This window comes from Macaca nemestrina, chromosome 7 (genome assembly GCF_043159975.1).
Source record: "Macaca nemestrina isolate mMacNem1 chromosome 7, mMacNem.hap1, whole genome shotgun sequence".
NCBI lineage: Eukaryota > Metazoa > Chordata > Mammalia > Primates > Cercopithecidae > Macaca > Macaca nemestrina.
The window spans coordinates 102,873,368-102,900,440 of record NC_092131.1 but is presented as its reverse complement, the minus strand read 5'-3'; the positions used below and the strand labels follow the sequence as shown (position 1 = coordinate 102,900,440).

The following is a 27,073-nucleotide window of genomic DNA, read 5'->3' as shown; positions in this document are numbered from 1 at the left end:
TCTGCATGTAAGCACATGTGATATGTGTGACATGTGTCAGTCAGTGGGTACCATATGGATTTACAAGTGGGCACTGCCAAAGAACAACTCAAGCAAGACATCTGGTCACCTTGCGTGCTTTGGTTCTTTGTGATCACACTGCTCTGGTAGGTTGGTAGACTGAGTCCAAGAACAGAGACAAAAATCAGGATTTATAAGAAGGGAAGGGAAAAACAAACTGCAAACAGTCTGGGAACAGTGAATCTTGCTTACACATTTGCAGGGTAAACTGCTGGCCAGCTACTAGCAAAAAGGTCTGGGCATTCTGCCCTTAAGTACGCTATAGAGGCCAGGCACAGTGGCTCACGCCTGGAATCCCAGCACTATGGGAGGCCAAGGCCGGTGGATCACAAGGTCAGAAGTTCAAGACTAGCCTGGCCAACATGGTGAAACCCTGTCTCTACTAAAAAAATACAAAAATTGGCTAGGCATGGTGGCATGCACCTGTAATCCCAGCTACTCAGGAGGCTGAGGCAGGAGAGTTGCTTGAACCTGGGAGGTGGAGGTTGCAGTGAGCCGTAAGCCAAGATTGCATCACTGCACTCCAGCCAACCAACAGAGCAAGACTTTGTCTCAGAAAAAGTACATTGTAGAAAAGCAATGAAAACAATTCCAATTGCTTATGGATTCCCCCAACAAACCTTGAGAGTTGAGCCTGCACATGCTTGCCAGGCAATGTCCTTCTACCAGTGCCACCTCCTCAGACGCCTCCCTCATCACAGTCGCTGGACATGCCATTGAGCCTTTGTGAATGTATGTGTTGGTTCATGCATGCCAGTGTGAGTTCCTGGGTCCTGGTATCTTTTCAGGTATGGGCGTTGTACAGTTGTTTGTTCGTAGATATATACTTGTACCTCTACCTCTAGAAAGAACAGTGGGCCAAAGTAGAGTGTACAGCACTGGTTACATAGTAGGCGCTCAATCATTACTTAACTAACTATTAATGAACTGATTAGTTGGTGATGCAACTGTCAGTGGTTTTCAAACTTAAGCATGCATCAGAATCACCTAAAGGGCTTGGTGACGACAGAGGGTGTAGGTCCACACCCCAGACTTTCTGACTCAGCAGGTCTCTGGTGGGGCCCAGGAATTTGCACTTCTAACAAGATCCCAGTGATGCTGATGCTGTGAACCACATTATGAGGAGCACTGAGCTAAGGGAAGAACTGATTGAATGAATAATTGGTTGGTGAGTGGCAGAGGCGTTCCTGCGCAAGGCAACAAGTTCCCTGAGGCGAGGGTGGGAGTGGGTGGCAAAGGGTGAGGCACACGGAGCACTGGCCCCTAGATCCCCGGCCTCTGAGGTCCTCTGGAGGGCCACAGCTTCCTCTGTCTTCTGAGAGGCACCTCTGACTCTTCTGCTGGGCCTCACACAGACACACTGCCAAGGGGTGGGGATGGTGAAGACACAAGCCAGGTCCTCTGCCACTAGGCCAGCACCCAGGACCGGGTGAACCATTGAGCAGGCGAGGCTAGAACCAGCCCACAGAGTTCCCTGTTCACCCCAGGGACCTGACCCAGCCAACCTACGAAGCCTGGGCTAAAACTGCCCCCACCACACCCACCAGGCAGGGGCCTGCGCGCCCTGAGACCAAATGAGATGGAAACACAGAAAAGGACTGGGGATGGCGGAAGGCGGTCATAGCACCATTTATTGTCTAAAGAAAGTACACACACCTGAGAGCCTCTCCCCACACAGGGAACAATGAGAAACAAATGACAACAAAACAGATTCTTTGGAACCAAGAGGGGGAGGGGAATGGAGAGGGGAATTTCTCCCTTCCCTCATATTTCACCCGGAAGCCTAGAACTGGCTTCCAGCCCTAGCCCTTCAGTGGGCAGACTGGGGTCAGCAGCTTCACAGAGAAGTAGAGGTGGGCAGGAGAGGCCCAAAGCCCAGCTCTGGAGGCCCCCGAGGCCCTCTTCTTCCCCTAGGCTGAGAGGCAGGGAGAACTGTGCCCACCATGCCCTGACTCCCAGTGGCATTCTGGACAGGCCACCGCCCGCTCTGGGCACCAACCTCCTTAAGGGAGGGAGACCAGCCTGGATGGTGGGGAACCCTCCAGAGGCCCACAAAACCGCAAATGGCCCAGGGAAGCAGGCAAGATTTCTGGAGTGGGGCGTCCAAGAGCAAAGGGAGGCATTGGGTTCTGTTTGCTTTACAAAAAAAATAGTAAAAAAGTGTTTAAAGAAAATTTAAATTGAGAAGTATAAAAACAGTTAAAATGGCTCCAACCCACAAGGGAAAACGAACCACTCAAATAAATACACAGCCAGTGAGAGAATTCGGCAGGGGAGGGCCCCACGTCCTAGTGCTGGCGGTAGCAGTAAACACCGTACAAGCGGCTCTGTGGGTCAGGGAAGCCAAAGCTTCGGACCCCAGGCTCCGGGGGCCCACAGTTGGGATGCGGGTGAACCACAGGGTAGCGGACGCTGCCATCTGCCAGCCAGCCAGCGTCGCAGCGGTCCAGGCCATGGAACTTCCAGGCGGCAAAGAGCTGTCCCACCTTGGCGATTGTGGCGTCATCTTCCTGGCAGGCCTCCTTTGCCTCTGTCAGTGTCAGCTTCTCAGGGTGCTCCAGGTAGTACACCCGCCCTGGGGGAAAGGGGGCATAAGTGCCAGACAGCACAGGGGGCAGCCAGAGAGCACAGCGGGGCCTGCAGAGATGCCAGCCCCAAAGACCCATCTGAGCCCAGGGAGCTACCATACTGCAGGCATCTGCAGAGAACACTTCCTAATCTTCACCCTCTCCCAGAAAGCTCCGTCCCACCTGCCATAGAACCCGGGTCCCTCCAGTCATGTCTGCACTCCCCCACCACCCTTCCCTATTTGCACCCTGGGTGGACACCCCACCTAGGCTGGACCAGTCAGGGTTTCTTGCCCATTCGGTCATTTACTGAACACCTACTATGTGTCAGACACTTTTCCAAGGGCTTGGCATATGACACTGAACCAGTTTCGGTTTTACTTGCTCATCTTCCTGTGAAAAGAGCTGCTTTGTGAAGACAGGCTGTGTTTTATTTGTCTGTGATTCCCCGGAGTCTAGTCTAGGCTCTAGCGTATGGTAGGCACTCAGTAAATATTTGGTGAATGAAGAAACCAATGATCGGCATAAAGCAGCAGCAGCAGCAGCAGCAGCAGCAAAGCACTCGAAACTCAACCAGACGCTGCTTCAAGGGTGGCTAGTGCTCTTGGCCTCCAGGTGGCAGTGCCAGCAGAGCCAGCAGAGGGGGCCAGAGCTCCCCAGAAGCTGCTCTCCCACAGGTCCTAGATGGCCACCAAACCCGCAGGCCTGGCCTTGGCCATTCCACTCACCCTTGAGGGCAGTGGCGAAGCAGAATACATCATAGCGGTGCCGGCGGCGGTGGCGGGGGCCGTAGCTTCGCACGCCAGGTGCCAGGCCCGGGCCACCGCAGGGCTGCCGGGGCAGCATGATGGGGTACTGCACCGTGGCGTCCTGCAGCCAGCCCGCGTTGCACCAGTCCAGACCCTCCTCCCAGGCCCGGAAGAGCTGCTCAAAGGAGGCAACCACCGCGCCCTGCTCAGCACAGACCTGCTGGCCCTCATGGAAGTTGAGCTGATAGCGCCCGTTGGGGGACTGGTAAGGAAAGACCACACCTGTAGGGGGAGGAAAGAGGAGCTTTGGGGGTGGCCAGGGGCCCAGCTGGCTAGACACCCCACTCTCCTCCCACCCTCACTGGGACATGTGCTCCCTGCAACACACACACACATACACTGTCCCTCAGAAAAACTCAGCTAACCTCTGACCTCCTGTCCATTGCTGCCTCTCTCCTGGGACTCAGCTCATTCACAGCAGTACTCAGAAAACATCCATGAGTTAAGGTAATTAATTAGTCAGTTAATGCCCCAACAATAGAAGGGAAACGATACCTAATCCACAAGGCTGTTGCCAGACCCCCAGTGAGGCTGTGCCATCTTCTCCAGACAAGCCCGGACTTTGGGCTCTAGGGGCCAGGTTTGACTCCCAGCTCCCCACTCATTAGCTGGGACCTGATAGTGTATGTTATTATTAACGTGGAAATTTCCTAGGAAACTGCAAAGAACTTTCCACGTGCGGCAGATGATTTTCAGGAGAAGGAGAGGCCCTAGAGGGCATGGGGAGAGGGGTGGGGAAGGGCCTTTCCATAAAGGAGGCTCAAGGGCAGGGAGGTCCTGGGGCAGGCGGTTTCTCACCTTGTGGCCAGGGTCTGATGGGGGCCGCAGGCTTCCCTCAAAAGATATGTTCATGTTTGAAATTTTACTCTAATAAAAAGTTTTTAAATTTCTGAGATGCAGTCTCTACCAAGTCAATGAAACCTTAAGGAGTAGAGGTGACCCTAGGAGTCTGGGAAGGATACCACTTGACTGCTGTTGTTTACCCAGAGTCTTTGGAATCTCCTCCCTGTGGCCAAGGACCTGGGAATAGCCTGAGCCCCAAACCTCCAATCTCATCAGGGCAGGAAGCCAGGCACCTGGGCAAAGCCAGGTTGGGTGGCAGAGAAGCCCATGGGCTCTGACAATCAGCTTGCAGCCTCCACATGTGTTTGCAGGGGGACTGTTTCATGCCTGGTTCCACCCCAAATTCCTAGCCCTTGCAGCCCCAGGAATGGGGTGAGGGCTCCCTGTTTCTCTAGGCTGCCCCTGCAGACCCCAGACCAATGACTCTTGCAGGTTCTCCCCAACTCCACTGCCACCCCAAGTTCAGGAATGAGGAATGTGGACCCTCTGAGCCACCATTTAAGCCATGTGGACACTTGTGGCAAAGACGGAGAATGCATTTTAAGTATGTACATTTTATCCTCATTACCTCCGAGGGAGGTAAAGGAGGAAAGATTGTGATACCCCATTTTACACCTGAGAGGCCCAGGGTTCTAAGGGGGATGAGGCATTTACCCAGATGTCACAGCTGGGATGGGCTGGGGCTAGTCAGGTCACCTTCCTCTATGCCTAAACTGCCCTTAACATGTGGGAGAGAGATGAGGACACACAGCCCCATCCTAGAGACAGAGAAGGTAAATACAAATTAAAGATCAAACACGGACCTCACATACAAGATCTGGCTTGCAGGGTGTGGCTGGTTTGGACAGCATTGGGTTTTTGTTTTTTGTTTTTTGGGGGTGTTTTTGTTTGGTTGGTTTTGTTTTTTGTTTTTTGTTTTTAAAAAGAGGTTTTTACATAAAAATCAGGAGATCTCACATAAAAATATAAGCTTATCTTGTCAAGCCAGAAAATTCGGCAGAGTGGGGCCTGCATTCCGGCAGGGCATCATCAACTGGGCCTGAGTAGGGAGGGAGATCCCTGGGGACAGGACAAGGGCTCAGGAGTGTGCCCAGTCCCCACCACTCCCATTATCTTACACTGGGCTGCCTCATTCACTTGTGTTACCCGCTAACCTTGCTTAAATCTCAGTTCTATCTCCAATAAGCTGTGGGGCCAGCTCTGGTTTTCCTCTCTCTGAATGGGATGTGAATGAGAGCGGGTAGAGGGGAACAGATTTTAGAGGCTGGGTGCTTGGGTTCAGACCCCAGCTCTGTCATTTACAAGCTGTGTGACCTTAGGTAAGTTACTTGACCTCTCTGTGTCTCAGTTTCCTCACCTGTAAAATGGGGGTGATAACCGTAGCTTCCCTGTGGGTTGTTTTGAGAATTAAGTACTTATAAATGTCTAAAGCACAGAGATCTGGATGTTTTCTCTGGTCCTCTCCCCTCTGCTCTCAGGTCCCAGTGTCACCCAGTCCCCATCAGGGTCTCACCCCGCAGCTCCAGCTCTACCAGACCGCTTTCATCCTCCAGCCCATCAATGACCTCACAGCGGTAACGCCCATAGTCCTCCAGTCGCAGATCCTGGATCTCCAGCGAGACATCATGCTCCTTCTCCTGCCGCAAGTGCACGCGGCCTTGGTAGTCCCCAAAGGAGCGGTGCCTCACCCCAATGGCCACCAGCACGTCCTTCTCTGGGGCCCCGTTCTCCGACAGCTTCCACCATTTGATGCGCACGCGCCTTGGGGAGCCCAGGGCCGGCTCGTAGTGGTAGCGGCAGGGCAGGATCACACTGGCCCCTTGGTAGGTGAACAGGGTCTCCTCGGGTGTCTCCACCACCAGCTTCACTCCATTGAGGAGGTCTTGGGGGAGAGAGAGGGTGCAGATGAGACCTGCTGCAGCACATCCGTACCCCTGCAAGGGCCACCTCACCCCCTCATCCGCGGCTCCTCCAGGCTCAGATTGCAAAAATGGCCACCATGCTCCACCCCTCCCTGGATCCACATGCTCTGCAGTGTGACTTTGCATATCCTTCCATCAACAGATGACATTTATTCCCCCACCCCCTTGAATCTGTGCTGGCCTTGCCACTTGCTTTGACCAACTGAATGCGTTGGAAGTGACTATTCATCATGTCTGTTCTAAGCATAGGCCCCAGAGGGCCTTGCTGCTTCCACTCTTTTTCTTAGGACTTTGCCAGCCACTATGAGCACATGGCCAGGCTTGCCTGCTAGAGGATGAGAGACTACACAAAACAGAGACAGAGCGCCCCAGCTGAGTCCATCCTACAGCAACCAGCCCCCCGCTGACCTGCCCACCACGGGCAGGCACATCTGCAAGACCCAACTGCAAGACCTGAAGAAATGGAGCCCACTCCAAAATGCTGACCCACAGAATCATGAGCTAAAAAAAACGGCTGTCATCTTAAACAAGTCACTAAGTTTTGGGTGGTTTGTTATGCATCAAAATCTAACCAATGCAGCGGGCAACAAGAGCTATCCCACATGAGGTTCATGGCCAGGACAAGCGGCCCTGATAGGAATCCCTCAGAGTTTCCTTCCCCACCACACTGGCCAGAGGACAGCACAGCCCCAGCTTTACTCTCTGGTCCAGCTGTCCGCCATAACTCTTCCCAAATACCGAGCAGCCTAGTGAGCTAAGGGTAGAACTTCTAAAGGAGACTATGCTCAGGGCTCCGAGTTACAAATACACACAGAATTCAACATGCAACAAAAGAATCAAGTTCATAGGCTAAAGCTGCCTCTTCTTTAACTGGGGAGCCCCTATTGGAACCTCACTGATTCATTCTCTTGGGTCTAGACTTCAAGACATGCTTGATTTACTCAAGGTGGGGGACAGGGGCCAGGCATGGTGGTTCACGCCTGTAATCCCAACACTTTGAGAGGCCAAGACAGGAGGATCCCTTCAGCCCAGGAGTTTGAGACCAGCCTGGGCAACATAGCGAGACCCTGTCTCTACAAAAAAAAATTTATAACTAGCTGAGTACGGTGGCATGGGCCTGTGGTCCCAGCTACTCGGGAGGCTGAGGTGGGAGTATTGCTTCAGCCCAGGGGGTCGAGGCTGCAGTGAGTCATGATCGCACCACTGCGTTCCAGACTGGGGGAGACAGCAAGACTCTGTTGCTGAAAACAAAATAAAAACAACTCAATTAATTAAAAAGGTGGAGGCAAAGGGACAGCCTCATGGGTAAGCAGGAGACGGGAGGTTCCCTGTAGAGGAATCATGCTGAAAAAGAGCTATACTTAAGGTGGCAGATTGCCATATGTAGAGGCCTCCAAGTGTGGCCCTTGGGTCAGTAGCATTAGCATCACCAGGAATTTGTCAGAAATGCACATTGTTGGGTCCCAGTGCATCAGAGACTCTGGGAATGGGGTCCAGCCTCCAGAGGACTCTCAGGCTCATTCAGGTTAGAGCTGTCCTGCTCTGCAGAGGCAGTAGGTACAGAGGTTTGGAGTCGGGCAATCTGGGCTTGCATCTTGGTTCCACCTTTTCCCAGTTGTGTAATCCAGGGAATTCAAGCCTCAGCTTCCTCATTTGTAGAATGGGTTAATTACAGTCCCTACAGAGGGCTGTGATAAGGTTGAAACTAGGTAAGGCAGGACGCCTGGCACACAGAAAGTGTCCAATAGATATGAAGCAGGGCTATCATTTAGGGGTCACTTCCTTGGTTCTTCCCAACTCTCTTGAGTAAAGCTACCTTTGAAGTTTTAACCTGAATAAAATGAAAATGTACATCCATATGATAAAATACTATACAGCCATGTAAAATAATCTGGTAGATGTACATTCATTCTTTGACTTAGAAAATTATTTATATTCTGTGAGGTGATAAGGGAGACTACAAAATCACATGTATGACATGAGCTGATTTTGTTGGAAGAAAGTTTTCTAAATCATAAAGGAAAGCCTCGGCCAGGTGTGGTGGCTCACGCCTGTAATCCTAGCACTTTGGGAGGCCGAGGCAGGCAGATCACTTGAGGCCAGGAGTTCGAGACTAGCCTGGCCAACATGGTGAAGTCCCATCTCTAGTAAAAATACAAAAATTAGCTGGTCACGGTGGTGCACGTCTGTAGCCTCAGCTAACTCAGGAGGCTAAAGTGGAAGGATCTCTTGAGCCCAGGAGGCAGAGGTTGCAGTGAGCTGAGATCACACCACTGCACTCCAGCCTGGGTGACAGAGTGAGACCCTATCTCAAAAAAAAAAAAAAAGGAAAGGCTAGAAAGAGATACCTAAAAAGTTAGCAGTGGTTCCCCTGGGTGGGGGGATTATGTATGACTTTGCTTGCATATTCAGGGACAAAAGGGAGAGAGAAAAATTAAATGTCGGCCTGGTAGTATGGTGAAACTATAGGTAGGAAGTTTAAGTTTTTTAAATTCCACAAATCTCAATAAAGTAGTGCTTGTAGGCCCGGCACGGTGGCTCACGCCTGTAATCCCAGCACTCTGGGAGGCTGAGGCGGGCAGATCACGAGGTCGGGAGATTGAGACCATCCTGGTTAACGCAGTGAAACCCCATCTCTACTAAAAATAGAAAAAAATTAGCTGGGCATGGTGGTGGACGCCTGTAGTCCCAGCCACTCGGGAGGCTGAGGCAGGAGAATGGCATGAACCCAGAAGGCAGAGCTTGCAGTGAGCCGAGATCACGCCACTGCACTCCAGCCCAGGGGACAGAGCAAGACTCTGTCTCAAAAATAAATAAATAAATAAATAAACAAATACAGTAGTGCTTGTACAACAAAATAAATTCTGAAGGAAAAGGGTGTGGTCGGCTAAATAATGGCCTCCCAAAATACCCTAAATCCTAATCCCTAGAACTTGTGAACATTACCTTATGTGGCAAAATGGACTTTGCAGATGAGGTTAAACTAAGGATGTTGAGATGGGGAGGGTATCCTGAATTTTCCAGATGGGCCCTAAATGCAAATACGCAAGTACCTGTCAGGTTAGAGGGAGGCAGAGGGAGATTTCCACATAAAAGAGAAGGCCAAGTAGCCATGGAGGCGGAAATTGGAGTGAGGCAGCTACAGGCAAGGAATGCCAGCAGCCATCAGAACTGAAAGAGGCAAGGCAAGAACAGATTCTCTCCAAGAGCCCCGAGGAGGCACAGTCCTATCCACACCTCGATTTCTGCACAGTGAAACTAATGTTGGATTTCTGGTGCCTAAAGCAGTGAGAGAATACATTTCTGTTGTTTCAAGTCACCAAGTTTGTGTTAATTTGTTAGAGCTGACCTAGGAGACTAATAAAAAGGGGGAACGTTTCTCTGCAGGCACAATCATCTACTCAAAGGCAGAGGGAAAGGTGAGAAACCCCCAGCCCTGCGCTTGCAAGTTCATGTGTCATCTCTGAACCAGGCTGTGAGCTCTTCATGGCAGGTGCTGGGTATTACTGAGACCAGCAAGCTGGTTCGTTCCTTCCACAAACAAGTGGAACAAGTTTTTTGTTGTTGTTGTTGTTGAGGCAGAGTCTCGCTCTGTCACCCAGGCTGGAGTGCAGTGGCGTGATCTCAGCTTACTGCAACCTCCTCCTCCCAGGTTCAAGCAATTCTCGTGCCTCAGCCTCCCAAGTAGTTGGGATTACAGGTGCACACCACTACACCCGGCTAAGTTTTTGGGTTTTTTGTTTTGTTTTGTTTTGTTTTGTTTTGAGATAGTCTCAGTTTGTTGTTCAGGCTGAAGTGCAGTGGCACGATCTTAGCTCACTGCAACCTCTGCCTCCTGGGTTCACGCCATTCTCCTGCCTCAGCCTCCTGAGTAGCTGAGATTAAAGGCATCTGCCACCATGCCCGGCTACTTTTGTATTTTTAGTAGAGACAGGGTTTCACCAAGTTGGTCAGAATGGTCTCAATCTCTTGATCTCATGATCCGCCCGCCTCGGCCTCCCAAAGTGCTGAGATTACAGGCATGAACCACTGCACCTGGCCAATTTTTTGTATTTTTAGTAGAGACGAGGTTTTGGTATGTTGGCCAGGCTGGCCTCGAACTCCTGACCTCAAGTGATTCGCCCACCTCTGCTTCCCAAAGTGCTGGGATTATAGGCATGAGCCACCACACCCAGCCCTCAGCTTGTCTTTTTAATAGCTGTGTGACCTGGACAACTGGATTAACTCTCTGAGCCTCAGTTTGCTCATCTACAAGAACAGATGATAATGGAATCTACTTTCAGGCTGTGAGGGCAGGCAGCATCAATTCAGCCTGGTCAGCACCCATGCTTCACTAGTGATTACAAATGTGTATTTTCGGCAGGGCTTGTTGGCTCACGCCTGTAATCCCAGCACTTTGGGAGACTGAGGCGGGTGGATCACCTGAGGTCAAGAGTTCAGGACCAGCCTGGCCAATATGGCAAAACCCCCATCTCTACTAAAAGTACAAAAATTAGCCGGGTGTGGTGGCAGATGCCTGTAATCCCAGCTGCTCGGGAGGCTGAGGCAGAAGAATCGCTTGAACCTGGGAGGCAGAGGCTGCAGTGAGCCAAGATTGTGCCACTGCACTCCAGCCTGGATGACAAAGTGAGACTCCGTCAAAAAAAAAAAAAAAAAAAAAAAAAGTGTATTTTCACCTTTGCCTACGTCAGGGCTTTTGTGATTATAAGAGATGACATATGCAAAATATCTAGAAGCGCGCCCAACCCATGATGGGTGCACAATAACTGCTACTTTAAAAAGTTCCCTGCCCAAGGCCACACAGCTAGTAAGAGGTAGAATTATAAGACTGAAACTCAGGCCAGGCATGGTGGCTCATGCCTGTAATCCCAGCAATTTGGGAGGTTGAGGTGGGTGGATCATCTGAGGTCAGGAATTCAAGACCAGCCTGGACAACATGGCAAAACCCCGTCTCTACTAAAAATACAAAAATTAGCCGGGGTGGTGGCACATGCCTGTAATCCCAGTTACTTGGGAGGCTGAGACAGGAGAATCGCTTGAACCTGGGAGGCGGAAGTTGCTGTGAGCTGAGATCGCGCCGTTGCACTCCAGCCTCGGCAACAGAGTGAGACTCTATCTCAAAAACAAAACAAAGAAAGATTCAAACTCACATCTATTTGACCCAAAGTCCCCTTTCCACTGGGGGGACCAGGGGAGGACACATTTAAGCTGGACCCTGAACAACTGGCAAGACTTTTAGGGAAAGTAAAAAGCCTAAGTGAATTGGGCCCCATGCTTAAGGGGCTGGCAAACACAGGGAAACAAAATCACCCCTTCCTCTGTCTGCAAAGCAAGCTGGTCCACTACAAGGGCCCTGCTGGAATGTCCCTGTCCCAGCCTGGAACCCACAGATCACAGCAAGAGCCAAGGAGGTCTAGGTCACCCAGGGGAGCAAAGAGCTAGGTGGAGGATGTCGCCTACCTTTGCCATGACCGTTGCCTGGGTTCTGGTCGTTGGCGCTGTTGGAGTAGTAGAAGCCATTGTAGAAGGGCAGTCCGTAGGAGCCTGGCAGCAGGAGCAATGGGACCAGGAGCAGCAGGCCCATCTCCTCATGCCAGGGTGACCCGGGCCAGGCTGGGGCCCCAGGGCAAACTGGGAAGGGGAGGAAAACAAGGCAATTAGAAAAGCCCAGCTTCGAGAGCCGGCATCCCCTCTACTCCAACACCATTCACTCGTTTGCTCAACAGCTCACTGCGGGACACCTGCCACCTGTGTGCCAGATGCTGTTCCCAGAGCTGAGAAGACAGCAGTGACAAGCTAGATGAAGTTCGTGCTTTCAGGGAACTGCACCCCGAAGGCAAGATGGGAGATCAGCAAAGAGACAAATTATAAGAAGGAAGTAACAGGCAGCTAAAAGACAACAGAGAAAATTAAGCAGGACGATATGACAGGCTCAATGTTTTTCAAGCCAGAGGTTTGAATTTGAAAGGTTATGAGCAGGCCGGGCATGGTGGCTCAGGCCTGTAATCCTAGCACTTTGGGAGGCTGAGGCAGGCAGATCACCTGAGGTCGGGAGTTCGAGACCAGCCTGGCCAATAGAGAAACCCCATCTCTACTAAAAATACAAAATTAACCGGGTGTGGTGGCGCATGCCTGTAATCCCCAGCTACTTGGGAGGCTGAGACAGGAGAATCGCTTGAACCCAGAAGGCAGAGATTGCGGTGAGCCAACATCACACCATTGCACTCCAGACTGGGCAACAAGAGTGAAACTCTGTCTCAAAAAAAAAGAAAGAAACAAAGAAAGGTTATGAGCAGCATTTTTAAATGACACCAAATAAGCTAAACTAGAACAGAAAATATCAGGGTGCATAGATGGTATGTTAAGCAAAGATGAGTCCTGCATTTTTTTTTTTTTTTTTTTTTTTTTTTTGAGATAGAGTCTTGCTCTGTCGCCCAGGCTGGAGTACAGTGGTATGATCTCAGCTCACTGCAACCTCCGCCTCCTGGGTTCCAGAGATTCTCCTGCCTCAGCCTCCTGAGTAGCTGGGACTACAGGCGCCCATCACCACGACCGGCTAACTTTTTGTATTTTTAGTAGAGGCAGGGTTTCACTGCCTTAGCCAGGATAGTCTCCATCTCCTAATGCACCTGCCTTGGCCTCCCAAAGTGCTGGGATTACATGCGTGAGCCACTGCGCCCAGCCTGTTTTTTGTTTTTCTGAGAAAGGGTCTCACTCTGTCGCCAGAGTGGAGTGCAATGGTGCGATCTCAGCTCACTGCAACCTCTGCCTCCCGGGTTCAAGTGATTCTTGTGCCTCAGCCTCCCACGTACCTGGGATCACAGGTGTAAGCCACCATGCCCAGCTAATTTTTTTTTTTTTTTGAGATGGTGTCTCACTCTGTCGCCCAGGCTTGAGTGCAGGGGAAGCTCCGCCTTCCAGGTTCACCCTATTCTCTTGCCTCAGCCCCCCGAGTAGCTGGGACTATAGGCACCCACCACCACACCCGGCTAATTTTTTGAATTTTTTAGTAGAGACAGGGTTTCACCGTGTTAGCCAGGCTGTTCTCAAATTCCTGGCCTCAAGAGATCCACCCACCTCGGCTCCTAAAGTGCTGGGATTACAGGTGTGAGCCACTGCACCGAGTAAGGTCAAAAATAATTTTTTTTTTTTTTTTTGAGAAAGAGTCTTGCTCTGTCACCCAGGCTGGAGTGCAGTGACACAATCTCAGCTCACTGCAACCTCCACCTCCTGGGTTCAAGTGATTCTCATGCCTCAGCCTCCTGAGTAGCTGGGATTACAGGCGCGTGCTAACATGCCCGGCTAATTTTTGTATTTTTAGTAGAGACAGGGTTTCGCCATGTTGGCCAGGCTGATCTTGAACTCCTGACCTCAGGTGATCCACCCTCCTCAGCCTCCCAAAGTGCTGGGATTACAGGCGTGAGCCACTGAGCCCAACTCAAAAATAATTTTTGAACACCATGCTAGAGGTCTTGGGAGCTATTCCAGTTTGGGTGAGCACTCAAATGAAAGAGGTAGCCCACCCATGGGCTGTAGTTTGATGATTTGATTTTTTTAAATATTGCATTAAAATATTATGTCTTGACTACTAAGATTTTTAGCAAACCCCCTTCCTCCCCGGCTTAAACCTCACACTGAGGGCTACTGCCTCACTCATGTCACCCTAGCCCCGCTCACCTACCATTTACTGCACACTCTGAACAATTAAAAGATGGGGTCACTCCTTGAAGGAGCTTGGTCCAGGGAGGGGGCAGAGTCGTGGGCAGGCAGTCTCGATTGCTGTGTGGTAAGTACCAAGATGGAGGTACAGAAACAGGAATGTCCAAATGAGACTGAAGGTACAGGAGTTTGCCAGGTGAAGAACTGACAGGTTTATCCAGTAGGGCACTGCCACTACAAAGGTGCAGATGCCAGCAAGAGTCCCGATCCTGGGGGTGCTGGGGGGTTCCTTCATTTGTCCCACACACCCACCAGATCCATCGTCTGTCCTTCTCTGACATGTATTGGTCCCTGTGGGTCACTTGTCTCGGTTCCCCGGCCCTCTGGCTTCTAGTGGGATAGAGCCAATGGGAGGCACTCAGAGAAGATGGCAGAGAGGGAAGAGAAGGAAGACCGGGCATTGCTTCCCGGCTCCCTTGCCACCCCAGGGCCTCTGCCACACAGTGTCTGCTGCTGCTGGTCTCTGAGTCCCCAGCTTCCTTGTTGAGTCCCTTCACCCTGCTCTCTAGAAGTCATTCCTCCATTAAAGTTTCTTCATTGGAATCATCTGGGCTGGATTCCGCTTCCTGCAAATACCCTGGCTGCCATGGGGGAGAGGAGGTAAGGGGGTCACCAGGGCCAGTGTCTGGACGCCTTGGGTGTCAGGCCCAGAAGCATATCCTCTTTTTTTTTTTTAAAATAGAATCGCACTCTGTCGTCCAAGCTGGAGTGCAGTGGCAAGATCTCAGCTCACTGCAACCTCCGTCTCCTGGGTTCAAATGATTCTCGTGCCTCAGCCTCCCGAGTAGCTGGGATTACAAGTACGCACCAACACGCCCCACTAATTTTTATATTTTTTGTAGAAATGGGGTTTCGCCATGTTGGCCAGGCTGGTCTCAAACTCCTAGCCTCAAGTGATCCACCCACCTCGGCCTCCCAAAGTGCTGGGATTATAGGCATGAGCCACCACACCTGGCCAGAAGCCTATCCTTTGTCCTGGGGGCCAGTGATGGCTTTAAGCAGAGAAGTCACAGGATCAGACTCACATGTTAAGATACTTCCCTGCAGGGACTGAGTGGAAGGTGGACCTGGGGGCAGCAAGACAGCAGGCAGCTGCAAACATAACTATGATTATCATGTAGCAACGTGGAAGAATGCTTAGGGTGTGAGTTAAAATAGACAAAGCAGAACATACAATTGCCTCTGCTATGATTGCAACCATGTGGTCTTGTGAATGCCTGTGTACAGGACCCAGAAGATGAGGAAACACTTAAAAGAAAGAGGAAGGGAGGAAGGGAGGACGGAAGGGAGAAGAGAAGGAAGGAAAGAAGGAAGGGAGGGAAGGAGGGAGGGAGGGAGGGAGGGAGGAAGGAAGGAAGGAAGGAAGGAAGGAAGGAAGGAAGGAAGGAAGGAAGGAAGGAAGGAAGGAAGGAAGGAAGGAAGGAAGGCAGGCAGGCAGGAAGGCAGACAGGCAGGCAGGCAGGCAGACAGGCAAAGCATTGGCTTGTTAGAGTGATGGGATTGTGAAGTAAACATTCTTGTTTCCAGAACAGTCAGGAGCGTTTGCTGGAGAGAATGGATGTAAAGAAAGTTGAGAGGCAGAATCCACCATTCTCTTAGACATCTTCACAGAAATCCCGAGGCCCAGACGTGCCATCTATGCCGTGCACTGCAGCCAGGACACCAACAACTCTGAGGCCCCGCTTCTTGTCCAAGAGGAATTCATTCCCCTGTTGACACCTGTAAGGCCCCTTGGCGATAGAGAACTGGGAGGCCTAAGCACAATGGGGCAGCCTGGTACAGAGTTTGGGAACTGGAAGATCGGAGTTCAAATCCCACCTCTACTACTTATTCACTGCGAGATTCTGGGCAAGTTTCCTCGGTTACAAAATGGAGATCATAAAACTCACCCTGGTATATTTCTCACCAGTGCATTCTAGTTTTCTCCTAAAGTAACAGGTATAGATGGGTGTATGGCCGCTCAGCTGAAGACTGCATTTCCAGCCTCTCTGGCAGCTAGGAGAGCTATGTGACTCAGTTCTGGTCAATGGCAGCAAGCAGAAATAACATGTGCCACATCCGGGTCTGGCAGTTAAAACAATTACAGATGCCTTTCCCTGGTATTCTTTCCCTCAACCTTCTGGAAACCACAGTAGCCAGCTAAGAGTCAGAGATGGAAACCACAGATTAAATGGCAGAGCTGCCCATCAGTCCTGGACCTCCTCCACTTGCACTGTCCCATGAGAGAGAAACAGAGTCCTATCGTATTTAAGCCACCACTTTTTGCGTCCTTTATTTTTTTTTATTTTTTTATTTTTTTTGAGACAAAGTCTCACTCTGTCACCCAGGCTGGAGTACAATGGCACAATCTTGGCTCACTGCAACCTCCGCTCCCAGATTCAAGCAATTCTCCCTGCCTCAGCCTCCTGAGTAGCTGGGATTACAGGCACCTGCCACCACACCTGGCTAATTTTTGTAATTTTTTTTTAGTAGAAATGGGTTTCGCCATGTTGGCCAAGCTGGTCTTAAACTCCTGACCTCAGGTGATCTGCCCACCTCAGTCTCCCAAAGTGCTGGGATTACAGGCGTGAGCCACCACGCCCGGCCTGCAACTCTTTGTCAACATAGCTTAACCTCACTTGTCCTAACAAATACACACGCCACAGCATTACTATGATCAGCATAAAAGTATTAACAGCTGAGCACTTACTCTCTCATTTATTTTATCTTTGTTTTTGTTTTGAGGCCAAGTCTCACTCTGTTGCCCAGGATGGAGTGCAGTGGTGCGATCTCGGCTCACTGCAACCTCCACCTCCTGCGTTCAAATGATTCTCCTGCCTCAGTCTCCCATGTAGCTGGGATTACAGGTGTGCGCCACCACACCCAGCTAATTCTTTGTGTTTCTAGTAGAGATGGGATTTCACCATGTTGCCCTGGCTGGTCTCGAACTCCTGGGCTTAATCGTTCTGCCCGCCTCCACCTCCCAAAGTGCTGGTATTACAGGTATGAGCCACTATACCTGGTCTCTCTCATTTAATCCTTACCACTACCCCGAGATGTGGGCTTATAAGTGTTCCCATTTTGCAGATGGAAAAACCAAGGCGCAGAGAGACTAAGTCATACGCCCAAGGTCATCCAGCTAGGAAGTGGCAGAGCTAGGATTCGAACCCACTCCAGCCCCAAAGCCTGGAACCACAATGCCAAATTCAGGGAGGTGATTGTGTGGCACACACAGCCCAGCAGCCCAAAGCAAACCCTTGTAAGAGTTCATTTCCTCTCCCTTTCTTCAGGCTCCACACCTGGAACCAGGAGGGAAGTAGGGCCTAGACTTGATGTTTAGCTTGATGTCCCGGGCTCCCCGCTGTCCCTGCGCACCTAGAGTCTCCTTGAGCAGAGGGGATCCCAGCTGCTGCTTATAATGTTTCCAGCCTCTTACAGCAGCTCATCTAGCACAAATGCTCCCCAGTGAGAAAGGGCTTCCTAAGGGTAAACAAATGCAGGGGTTTCTGCCACTAAGTGACATCAGTAGCTCTGGGGGGAAAAAAAAAGTGCATTTTTGCAAAATCATGCATTAAAAAATAAAGTTACAGGGAAATAAAGTCAGGACAGACTGCTCAAAACATGTAACTTTGTAATCAGAGAGCTAACAAAATAAGAACAATCTGAATTTTAAAAAAAAAACTAGCACCGTTAACACTCCACTGACATCTGCACCCCACTGATGCCTCCATCAGCCCCTTGCAGCTTTCACCACTGGGACAAGTGCTTCCTCCTTCGAGATGTAAGTCCTCAGAGGCTTTGGTTTTTATGGAAACCAGATTTACCAAAATTCAAAGTCTGACCCAAGGTGAAGTCATCTTCTTCCTTTTTTTTTAACATAGGGATATCTTTTTGCAATTTCTTCATCATATTCCTAGTTTTATCAGTAAACTTTTAGTTCTGTTAAGCAGCTAAGCCAACCATGCAAGCATTCCTCCTTCACCATAGCTACTGCATCCTTAGGTTGGGATGGTGAGAGTTTGGATATTGAGATTTTGGAAATGTGGGGTAGGAAGGGATGCTGTGTTATCCAAATCTATTTGGTTCCTGAGTTTGGAGCGTGAACAGCAAGAATTAGGATTGCGGCTGGGTGTGGTGGCTCATGCCTATAATCCCAGCACTTTAGGAGGCCGAAGCGGGTGGATCACCTGAAGTCAGGAGTTCAAGAACAGCTTGGCCAACATGGCGAAACCCTGCCTCTACTAAAAATACAAAAATTAGCTGGGCATGGTGGCAGGCACCTGTAATCCCAGCTACTCAGGAAGCTGAGGCAGGAGAATGGCTTGAACAGGGGAGGTGGAGGTTGCAGTGAGCTGAGATTGCGCCACTGCACTTCTAGCCTGAGTGACAGAGCAAGACTCTGTCTCAAAATAAACAAATAAACAAACAAAAAAAGAGTTAGGATGGCGAGAGACTTCTGGATGCATACTAAAGAATGGCACTTTCTGCAAGACTGTCAGTATTTATGTTAAGGAACTCACACATTGCTAAGGCTTCATATTTAATTACGAAAAATCTCCAGACATTCACGGGTTGGGAAAAATCACTACTGAACCAATGCAATTCCGTGTTAAACTGACATTGTTCCTCCATCATTCTCACCAATCATGGATGAGAACCAACGCAATTCCATGTTATACTGACATTGTTCCTCCACCATTCTCACCAATCATGGATGAGATGAGTCTCGGTTCAGAAACATGCACGGAGGCAGAACACGCTGTAGCACCTTTTGCTGTCCTCTGGTGAGCTCAGCACTTGAGCCTCTGAGGCACCCCTTCCCAGCCTCAGAAACCCCAGCACACCCTCACAACCTTCAGCCTGGCACCACACTTGCTCCCTGGGTTTTAAAGGGCTTCTACATCCAGCAGCTCCCATGATCCTCCTAAGAGCTCCCCATGGTTGGCAAGGATAATTTTTTTCTCCCCATTTAATCCGCAAGTGAATAGAGCCACAGAGACATGAAGCAACTATCCAAAGATCACAGGGCCAGGAGGTGGGACAGGCAGAACTCTGTTCAATCCTTGTCAGCCAATCCCATAACAGTCTGTCATAAATTTTTATTTATTTATTTATTTATTTATTTAAATACATATTTTTTTGAGATGGACTCTCAGTCACCCAGGCTGGAGGGCAGTGGTGTTATCTCAGCTCACTGCAACCTCAGTCTCCCAGATGCAAGTGATTCTCCTGCCTCAGCCTCCTGGGTAGCTGGGATTACAGGTGCCCACCACCACGCCCAGCTAATTTTTTTTTTTTTTTTTTTTTTTTTTTTTTTTAGTAGAGATGGGGTTTCGCCATGTTGGCCAGGCTGGTCTCGAACTCCTGACCTCGGGTGAGTCACATGTCTTAGTCTCCCAAAGTGCTGGGATTACAGGTGTGAGCCACTATGCCCAGCCCAATCTGTCATATTTAAAGACTGCCTTCTACTTGTCAGTGCGCTTCCATGGACACGAGTCTCTGTGGGCCTCCCAGTGTCAGAATTATTATCCCCATTGTACAGACAAGGAAACTGAGGTTCCGAAATGCTAAGATGCTTGCCTAAGGTTACCCAGGTAGATAAAGGAGCTGGGACTTGGTCTCATTCATTCAACACGTATTTATCATGCATCTATCGTGTGCCAGCCACCATTCTAGGCAAAAGAGACGTCCTCATGGAGTTTACATTCTAACGGAAGACAATAAGCACAATGCGCAGGCTCTTGAGCTGCATGGTGGGGCCCATTCCCACTCTGCGGGGTGTACTTTCGTTTCAGTAAATCTGTGCTTCTGTTGCTTCATTCTTTTGTTGCTTTGTTTGTACGTTTTGTCCAGTTCTTTGTTCAAAACACCAAGAGCCTGGATGACTTGTAGTCAAGACCCTCCACTGGGAACATATGTTGACGAGCCAGCCAGGAGGTAAGCCCAAAGTTTGGCATTTATGTTCTCTCTTTTTCCCTTTTCCTCTCTGCTCCATACAAGGCAACCCTGTTTTGTTTTTGTTTTTGTTTTTTTTCAATCTCTCTCTCTCTCTTTTTCCCTTTCCAATTCAGGACTGTCAGTGGACAGTGCCTATGCACAGAGGCAGCTGTAGGTTTCTGGCCGGGGTCACTCTCTGGTGAAATTGAAAGGTTTCCCTGTGGAAGTGCCTGGTCACCACCGCCCAGTTGGGGTGAGGGACCTGAGTCCTTTTCCTTTTTTTCTTTTTCAATCTTGGAGTGGCCATTTCCTAGTAGGTCCTTAGGAACAGAAGCCAACTGGCCAGGGCCACTCTCTGGTGTTACCTGAAGGCCAAGGAGTGAATGGGGGCAGCTGCCTGCGTGGAAGCGGAAAGGGCTCTTTTCCATCTTTTCTGGTTACAGTCCCCAATCCCTCCATGTGATGCAATTGGCAGTGGCAGCTCTTCCAGGGTGACTCACACACATTTCCAGTGACTTAAACCCTCTTTTCTTATGCTAAATTCTCCTATGGAGTTAGCCCATAAAATCAAAAGATAATGTCTTTTAGGTATTTTGACCTCCCTTCTCCTATTCGATCTATTCAACTGGCTGAGGACCTTTGGGACTCAGAAGCTTTAGAACACATTCTACATCTTGGACCTCCACTGAGGGGATCCCATAGCTTGATGGTCATTGCTTCAGCATCAATTTGCTTGCCCCGAACCCCATAGAAATTCTCAACCCCAATTCTATCACCCCCAGACCCTGGAACACCCTGCCAACCTTGGTACTGTTAACTCCACAATGTTTGGGAACCTCCTTAGTCCTGCAAGGAGTGCAGGAAGATATGGCCCATCTAAATTGGTGCGATGCTAAAAGTCGGGGATTATACCCAGGAACAAAGGGAAAGTTCACAGTAGGCCATCACCTCTGGAGGGTAAACAAACAAAAGAGAAAAAAACAAACCCACAATGTGTGATATATGTAATGTGAGAGTGATGCAGGTGATAGAGAAAAGAGGATGTAGGAGAAAGGGTACCTTTTGGACAGGGAGGGTCAGGAGGGCCCCGGATATACAATGAAGACGCAAACCTGGAAAATCCTGGGAGAATGGGCATTCCAGGGAGAGGGAACAGCAAATGCAAAGGCCTGTGGCAGGAATGGCTCAGAGGTCAGTAGGACTAGAGCCCGAGGGACAAGAGGGAGGGTGGCAGGACATGACGTCTAAGTCATGGCCAGAGGCCCCATGATGTAGTGCCTTGGCATTTATTTATTCTAAGAAAGAAAGACATTGCAGAGTCTCAGCAGAGGAGTGGCATGAATCTGCTTTACACTCTCAAAGGATCATTCTGGATGTTTTCTGACTGCCAATCAACTGCATGTCCCCCTCCTGGCTCCTCCTTTCCAAGCTAAAAGGAACCTGGGTTATCTCCATCACTTCTGGCCTCTCGCCTATGGGGCACCCAGCTTTGCTTGCTCTCTGGTTTATCACTTCAAGTGGAGGGTTATGATCTGGTCAACACCTCTCTTTGTTGGATGCTAACTCAGCAGTAATGTAATCTCACATTGAGGGGATGTCAAGAAAATTAAAAGGAATTGGCCAGGTGCAGTGGCTTACGCCTGTTATCCCAGCACTTTGGAGGCCAAGGAAGGTAGATCACCTGAGGTCAGGAGCTTGAGACCAGCCTGGCCAACATGGCGAAACCCTGTCTCTACTAAAAATACAAAAAATAGCTGGGTGTGGTGGCGGGTGCCTGGAATCCCAGCTACTCTGGAGGCTGAGGCAGGAGAATTGCTTGAACCTGGGAGGCGGAGGTTGTAGTGAGCCGACATCATGCCATTGCACTCCAGCCTGGGCGACAGAGTGAAACTGCATCTCAAAAAAAAAAAGAAAAGAAAAACAAAAGGAATTTTAAGAAAAGATCAGCCGTGTGCCCAAGAACGACAGGCCAGGAGGAAGCTGGCCATTTTCCAGTCCTCTCTGAGAGACAAGCAGCACACACGCCCAAGGTTTCAAGTTAAACTCATTGAGTTTGGGTCTTAGCTCTGCCACCTGCTAGCTGGGTGACCCTAGGAAAGTCATTTGACCTCTCTGAACAGAAAATTTCCTCTCTCCAGAGAAGACTAAAGGGGAACTCAGGGGCTGAGGACAAGCACAGCCTTGAATGCTAAGGTCAGTGCACGGGACAGAGTCCTGGGTGGGAGTCGGGAGTGGCAATGGCCACTTGGTTGCTGCCTTGCCCCAGGTCCATCTCTGACCATCCCTGACCACTACCACTGAGGGGAGGGATGGACAACCTCCGCTCCCCTACCATGGCTATCCAGCCACCAGCTCCTCAGGACCACCACAGAGGTGCCACCAACTGGAAGGCCCAAGACCAAGTCCAGCCCAGTCACCTTGGCAGTGAACAGCTCCCCAAATCTTCTGGAGTCCTGTCTGGGCACTCAGACCTGGGCTCGGTATTGAAGCTGGACACACTGCATCCTGCTGAGTGACTTCAGGCAAGTTCACCTCTCTGTGCCTCTATTTCCTCATCTGTAAAAAAAGGAACTTAAGGCCGGGCACGGTGGCTCACACCTGTAATCCTAGAGCATTTTGGGAAGCTGAGGGGGTGGATCACCTGAGGTCAGGAGGTCAAGAGTGGCCTGGCCAACACAGTGAAACCCCTGTCTCTACTAAAAATACAAAACTCAGCTGGGTGTGGTGGCAGATGCCTGTAATCCCAGCTACTGGGGTGGCTAAGGCAGGAGAATTGTTCGAACCCCGGAGGCGGAAGTTGGAAGTTGCAGTGAGCTGAGACCACACCACTGCACTCCAGCCTGGCTGACAGAGTAAGACTCCATCTCAAAAAAAAAAAAAAAAAAAAAAAAGGAACATAATGGGCTGTGTGGTGACAATTATAGATGATGTAAGATGTATGATAGCAGTCGCTGGCATGTAGCAGGTGCTCAACAAATGAATACGGCAAAGACTTCAGGCTCTAGAAGCAGATTGGCTGCCTGCATTCAGTTCTGGCTCCACCCACTTACTAACCCTGTCATTGGACAAGTCGCTGCACCTCTCTGAGCCTCAGTTTCTTCATCTTTAAAATGGGGGTCACAAGCCAGGCACAGTGGATCACGCCTGTAATCCCTGCACTTTGGGAGGCCGAGGTGGGTGGATCACTTGAGGTCAAGAGTTCAAGACTAGCCTGGCCAACACGTGAAACCCCATCTCTACTAAAAACACAAAAATTAGCCGAGCGTGGTGGTGGGCGCTTGTAGTCCCAGCTACTCGGGAGGCTGAGGCAGGAGAATCGCTTGAACCCAGGAGGCGGAGTTTGCAGTGAGCAGAGATTGAGCCATTGCACTCCAGCCTGGGCAACAAGAGCAAAACTCCATCTCAAAAAAAAGTGGGGAGGGGTCACGACAATACCAACCAGAAAACACTTTCGTGAAGATTAAGGGAGAGAATAGCTGCAGAGCACTGAAAATACTGCTTCATGCTTGAGGATAAGGAGCAAGCACTGGGAAAATATGACCTATTACTACACTTGTGAGCAGTTCACACAGTGAAGGCTTACACCATCTCAGTGGCTCTTTCTCCTCTCTCACTGCCTATGAGACAAAGTGGTCACCACTGCCTCCTCTTCACAGTTGAGGAAACTGAGGCCAAGAGTGTGAAGGTCAGTGAACTACCGAAGGCATTATCTTTGTCAAATATCTCGAACTTAGAGAAAATTCAGGTTTCCTGATGGCCAGCCCGTTGCTTTTCCCAGGCGCCTCTAGCCTAGGGACCCCTCCACCAAGAACAGTAAGCCCGGGCTTGGAGGGAGGGTGGGTGGCACCTCCCTGCCAGGGGCATGTCCGCACTGGGCCGTCCGTGAGTACAAGTCCCCCAGGTACCAGAAGGGGGCAGCATCGCCCGCAAGGTCTGCACGAGCGCTGCTCCCAGTGTGAAATTTGACATCCTTGTCCCTGTTTGCATAAGGCTTGATCCGCGCCTTTGAAACCTGCAGCCCCCAGGAGAATGAAAGCCGGAGGTGTTTCCTACCAGCATTCCCAACCCGTTGGCCCAGGTGGCGTCGCGGGAGAGAAGCCAGGGCCTCTCTCAATCGCCGCCCCCTGCTGCAGGGAGGACAGGCACTCCCGCGGGTCAGCGCTGGACACCGAGGTCGGAATAGGTTCACAGGCTGCCTGTGGCCACCCAGCGAGCTGGTGGCAGGACTGGGTCCAAGTGCCGTGCTGTTTCCATCCTGGCTGCGCACGAGCCTACGTTCCTCCCTGAGGGTCGCCATCTCCCACCCAGGGCTCTGCCCTCCACCCTCCCTACCCTTCTGGCCTCGCTGTCCCTGGGGCAGGAACCCCGGTGAGCGAAGTCTGGAACCCATAGGCATCCGTTACGTTTGCCCCAGGGCGCCCAGAGCCGGCCAGCCGCGGTCCAGAGACTCAGATCCGCCAGCCGCCTCGCAGGTTGCCCCCAGCCCCTCCCAGGGCTCCCGGGGCCCCCGGAGCATCCAACAGATACCCAGGGGCAGGGCCTGGGGCGCCGCGGACGGCGCTGGAGGCAGCCGACCCTGGACAGACGACAGGGGAGAAAGCCAAGCGGCCCCTGGCAGGAAGGGGGCTGGAGGCGGACGGTGGTCTCGGAGGCCAGGGGGTCCAGACCGCTCGGGCTCTGCTCCCTCACGGTGGGCACGAGGGTCCGGCGTGAGTCTGCCTGCGCCCCCGCATGGCTCCCTCCCCACTTGTGCCCCGGGCGCCCCTCGCCCGGGATCACAGCCCATCTCAGCCCGGGCCTCCGCAGTGCCCGGCCCACGCCTCCTGCCCCTTCCCCCGACCCTGCCCGGGAGGTGTGGGAACCCGCAGGGCACCCAAAGCGGGGAGGGAGGAACCCGGCCCGCACGCAGCCCCAGAAGCTCAGCGACCCCTGAGCCACGTACCGTCCCCAGGCAGCTCCTCGACTGCTAGAGCTCTCGGGGCCGCGAGCTGCCCCGGTCCAAGGCGGCAGTCGGATTTCGGGGAACTTAAAAGGCTAGAAAGGAAGCGGCAGCAGAAAAACCCCCGCGCTCCCGCCAGACCAGCCCCTTAAAGGAACACGCGCACCTTTCCCTCCCAAGGGCTGGGCCCGAAGGGAGGAGTTACTGCAGACTTGAGCGGTCTCCAGACTTGCTGGGAACCACCGCAAAGGGAGTGTGCAAGAATTGAGGCCCTCACGTCTTGGGAAAGGAGAGTAGGGGTGGAATAGGAGAGTCTGGGGAGGGGGGATCCCCTGAGAAAGCCTGGTATACCAAAAACAGTGGGAGTAAGCAGGGGAAGCCCCTGTCCAGCATTCTGCTAAGGGCTCATGCTGCTCCCCACCTTTGGTTGTGGAAGGGGTGAGACTTCTGTATTACTTTCTTTACCCAATAGAAAGCAAGGGGGTGAGGCCGAGTGCAGTGAATGACTCATGCCTGTAACCCCAGCACTTTGGGAAGCGGAGGCGGGTGGATCACCTGAGGTCAGGAGTTCAAGACCAGCCTGGGCAACATGGTGAAACCGCATCTCTACTAAAAATACAAAATTAGCTGGGCGTGGTGGAGCATGCCTGTAATCCCAGCTACTTGGGAGGCTTAGGCAGGAGAATTGCTTGAACCCAGGAGGGAGAGGTTGCAGTAAGCCAAGTTCATGCCATTGTGCTCCAGCCTGGGCAACAAGAGTTAAACTCTGTCTCAAAAAAAAAAAAAAAAAAAAAAAAAAAAAAAGCAAGGGGGTGCTGACATCCTCCTGCCCCTGAGTTTGGCCATCATGAAACGCTGGCCAAATTCCTAACTCACTGTCAGGCACATAGCAGGTGCTATCCCCAGGACATGGGGCTTGAATGAGTGGCCCTGGCTGGGAGGGGAGACACAGGGTGGGATGCCTCTGCAGCCTACAGGGGCAATCAGGCTTCTGAGTGGTCCTCCAACAGAGGTGGACCTCCCTTCGGAATCCTGCTAATCAGCACAGCCATCCAGGCAGCCACTCAGGATGCCTCTGTTTGGACAGGGTGTTTTCTTTCCTGTCCAGACCAATGGGGGCCCTGGCCTGGACAGCCCGATGTTTCCTCAGCAGAAAAGACTGAGGTCCTTCAGCTTTGGCTGGGGGAAGGGTCGAAGGGTCACAGGGTCACAGAGCCCAGAGCCTCTTCCTAAACACAGCTCAAGTTGGCCCGTGTGTGTGTGTGTGTGTGTGTGTGTGTGTGTGTGTATGTGCGCGCGCGCGCGCGTGCGTGCGCATATGTGTGTGTTACACATAGCCAGGGGCAAATTGGAGCACAAAGAACTGTGATCAACAGGTAAACGGCACCTAAAAGGAATGCCAGACTTGATAGGCAAAGGGGAGCCAAGGTAGGTTCCTCTGCAGGTTCCGGACAGGGGAGAGGATGGACAGCAGGGAGAGCACATTTTGTTACAGGAAGTCGAGTTGAACATGCCAGCCAGGGGTAGGGATAGCCAGCAGATGGAATCTGAACACTCACCCTCTGCCTTGCAGTGGGGCAGAAAAAAGTCAATGTGTAGGGGTGATGGTAAAAGCTGGGCAAATGGAAGACACTGCTGAGGGAGAGAAGACAAGAAAGGAAGGAGGGGGTCAGGAGTGAGGGAACTCCGCTCCAGGGTCCCAGGAGGGGGACTTTTAGAAGGCTGTGGCCAACCCATCCCAGAGCAGTGATGCTTCTCCCACTGTCTGCTCATCCCAGGGGCAGGCTGGAACAGGGGTTCAGGGCAGGAAACTCCCCCGGGAGTCCTGAGGCTCAAAAGCACCCGGAAAGACTTGGCTCTAAACCCAATCCACACCACTCCACAGAAGAGAGCTCTGAAACAGGAAGCAGTAGGCCAAGGGAACCCCAGGGGAAGGGAGTCCCCCATCCTCAATTCCTATGAAGACCACTGCCTGGGCCTTTTATTCAGACCCTGCTAGGCCCAGGAGCCCAGCAACGGCAGGTCTCAGAAAGGAACCACTTCCAGACGCATTTCCCTGATGTGGTTCCAGCAAAGCCACGCCCTCCCTTTGGCAGCCCTGCGGCCTCACCTCCTGCTGCTCAGAGGCACCCCCTGCCTGCAGAGCACAGCTCGGCTCCCAAAGTTTGGAAAAGTTCACCTTAATGAAGAGGGTGGTTTTTCCTACACCCCTTCCCAAGCTAGCCAAGCCTCTGCCTGCAAGTCACCCTCCCAGATCGCCAGGACACTGGCCTGCAAGGCCCGCCCCCACTTCTTGAT

At 51.4% G+C, this 27,073-nt stretch overlaps 1 protein-coding gene across 1 annotated transcript; it reads right to left on the bottom strand.

Annotated features, from left to right (window-relative positions):
- Positions 1-1,673: 1,673 nt before the first annotated feature.
- On the bottom strand, positions 1,674-24,928 carry LOC105488342 (hyaluronan and proteoglycan link protein 3). The gene is made up of 5 exons (XM_011752292.2): positions 24,779-24,928; positions 11,662-11,832; positions 5,793-6,161; positions 3,356-3,658; positions 1,674-2,635 (listed from the first exon to the last, which is right to left on the bottom strand). Exons 2-5 carry the CDS (start codon positions 11,783-11,785, stop codon positions 2,349-2,351), a joined length of 1,083 nt encoding a protein of 360 aa, XP_011750594.1. The 5' UTR covers positions 11,786-11,832; positions 24,779-24,928; the 3' UTR covers positions 1,674-2,348.
- Between the last annotated feature and the right edge of the window lie 2,145 nt (positions 24,929-27,073).

Coding starts and splice junctions, on each gene's coding strand:
- LOC105488342 (XM_011752292.2), bottom strand. CDS start 11,785: ATGGGCCTGCTGCTCCTGGTCCCATTGCTCCTGCTGCCAGGCTCCTAC. Junction 6,162..11,661: donor AGGCAACGGTCATGGCAAAG/GTAGGCGACATC, acceptor CTCTCCCCCAAG/ACCTCCTCAATGGAGTGAAG. Junction 3,659..5,792: donor GGTAGAGCTGGAGCTGCGGG/GTGAGACCCTGA, acceptor CTCCCCCTACAG/GTGTGGTCTTTCCTTACCAG.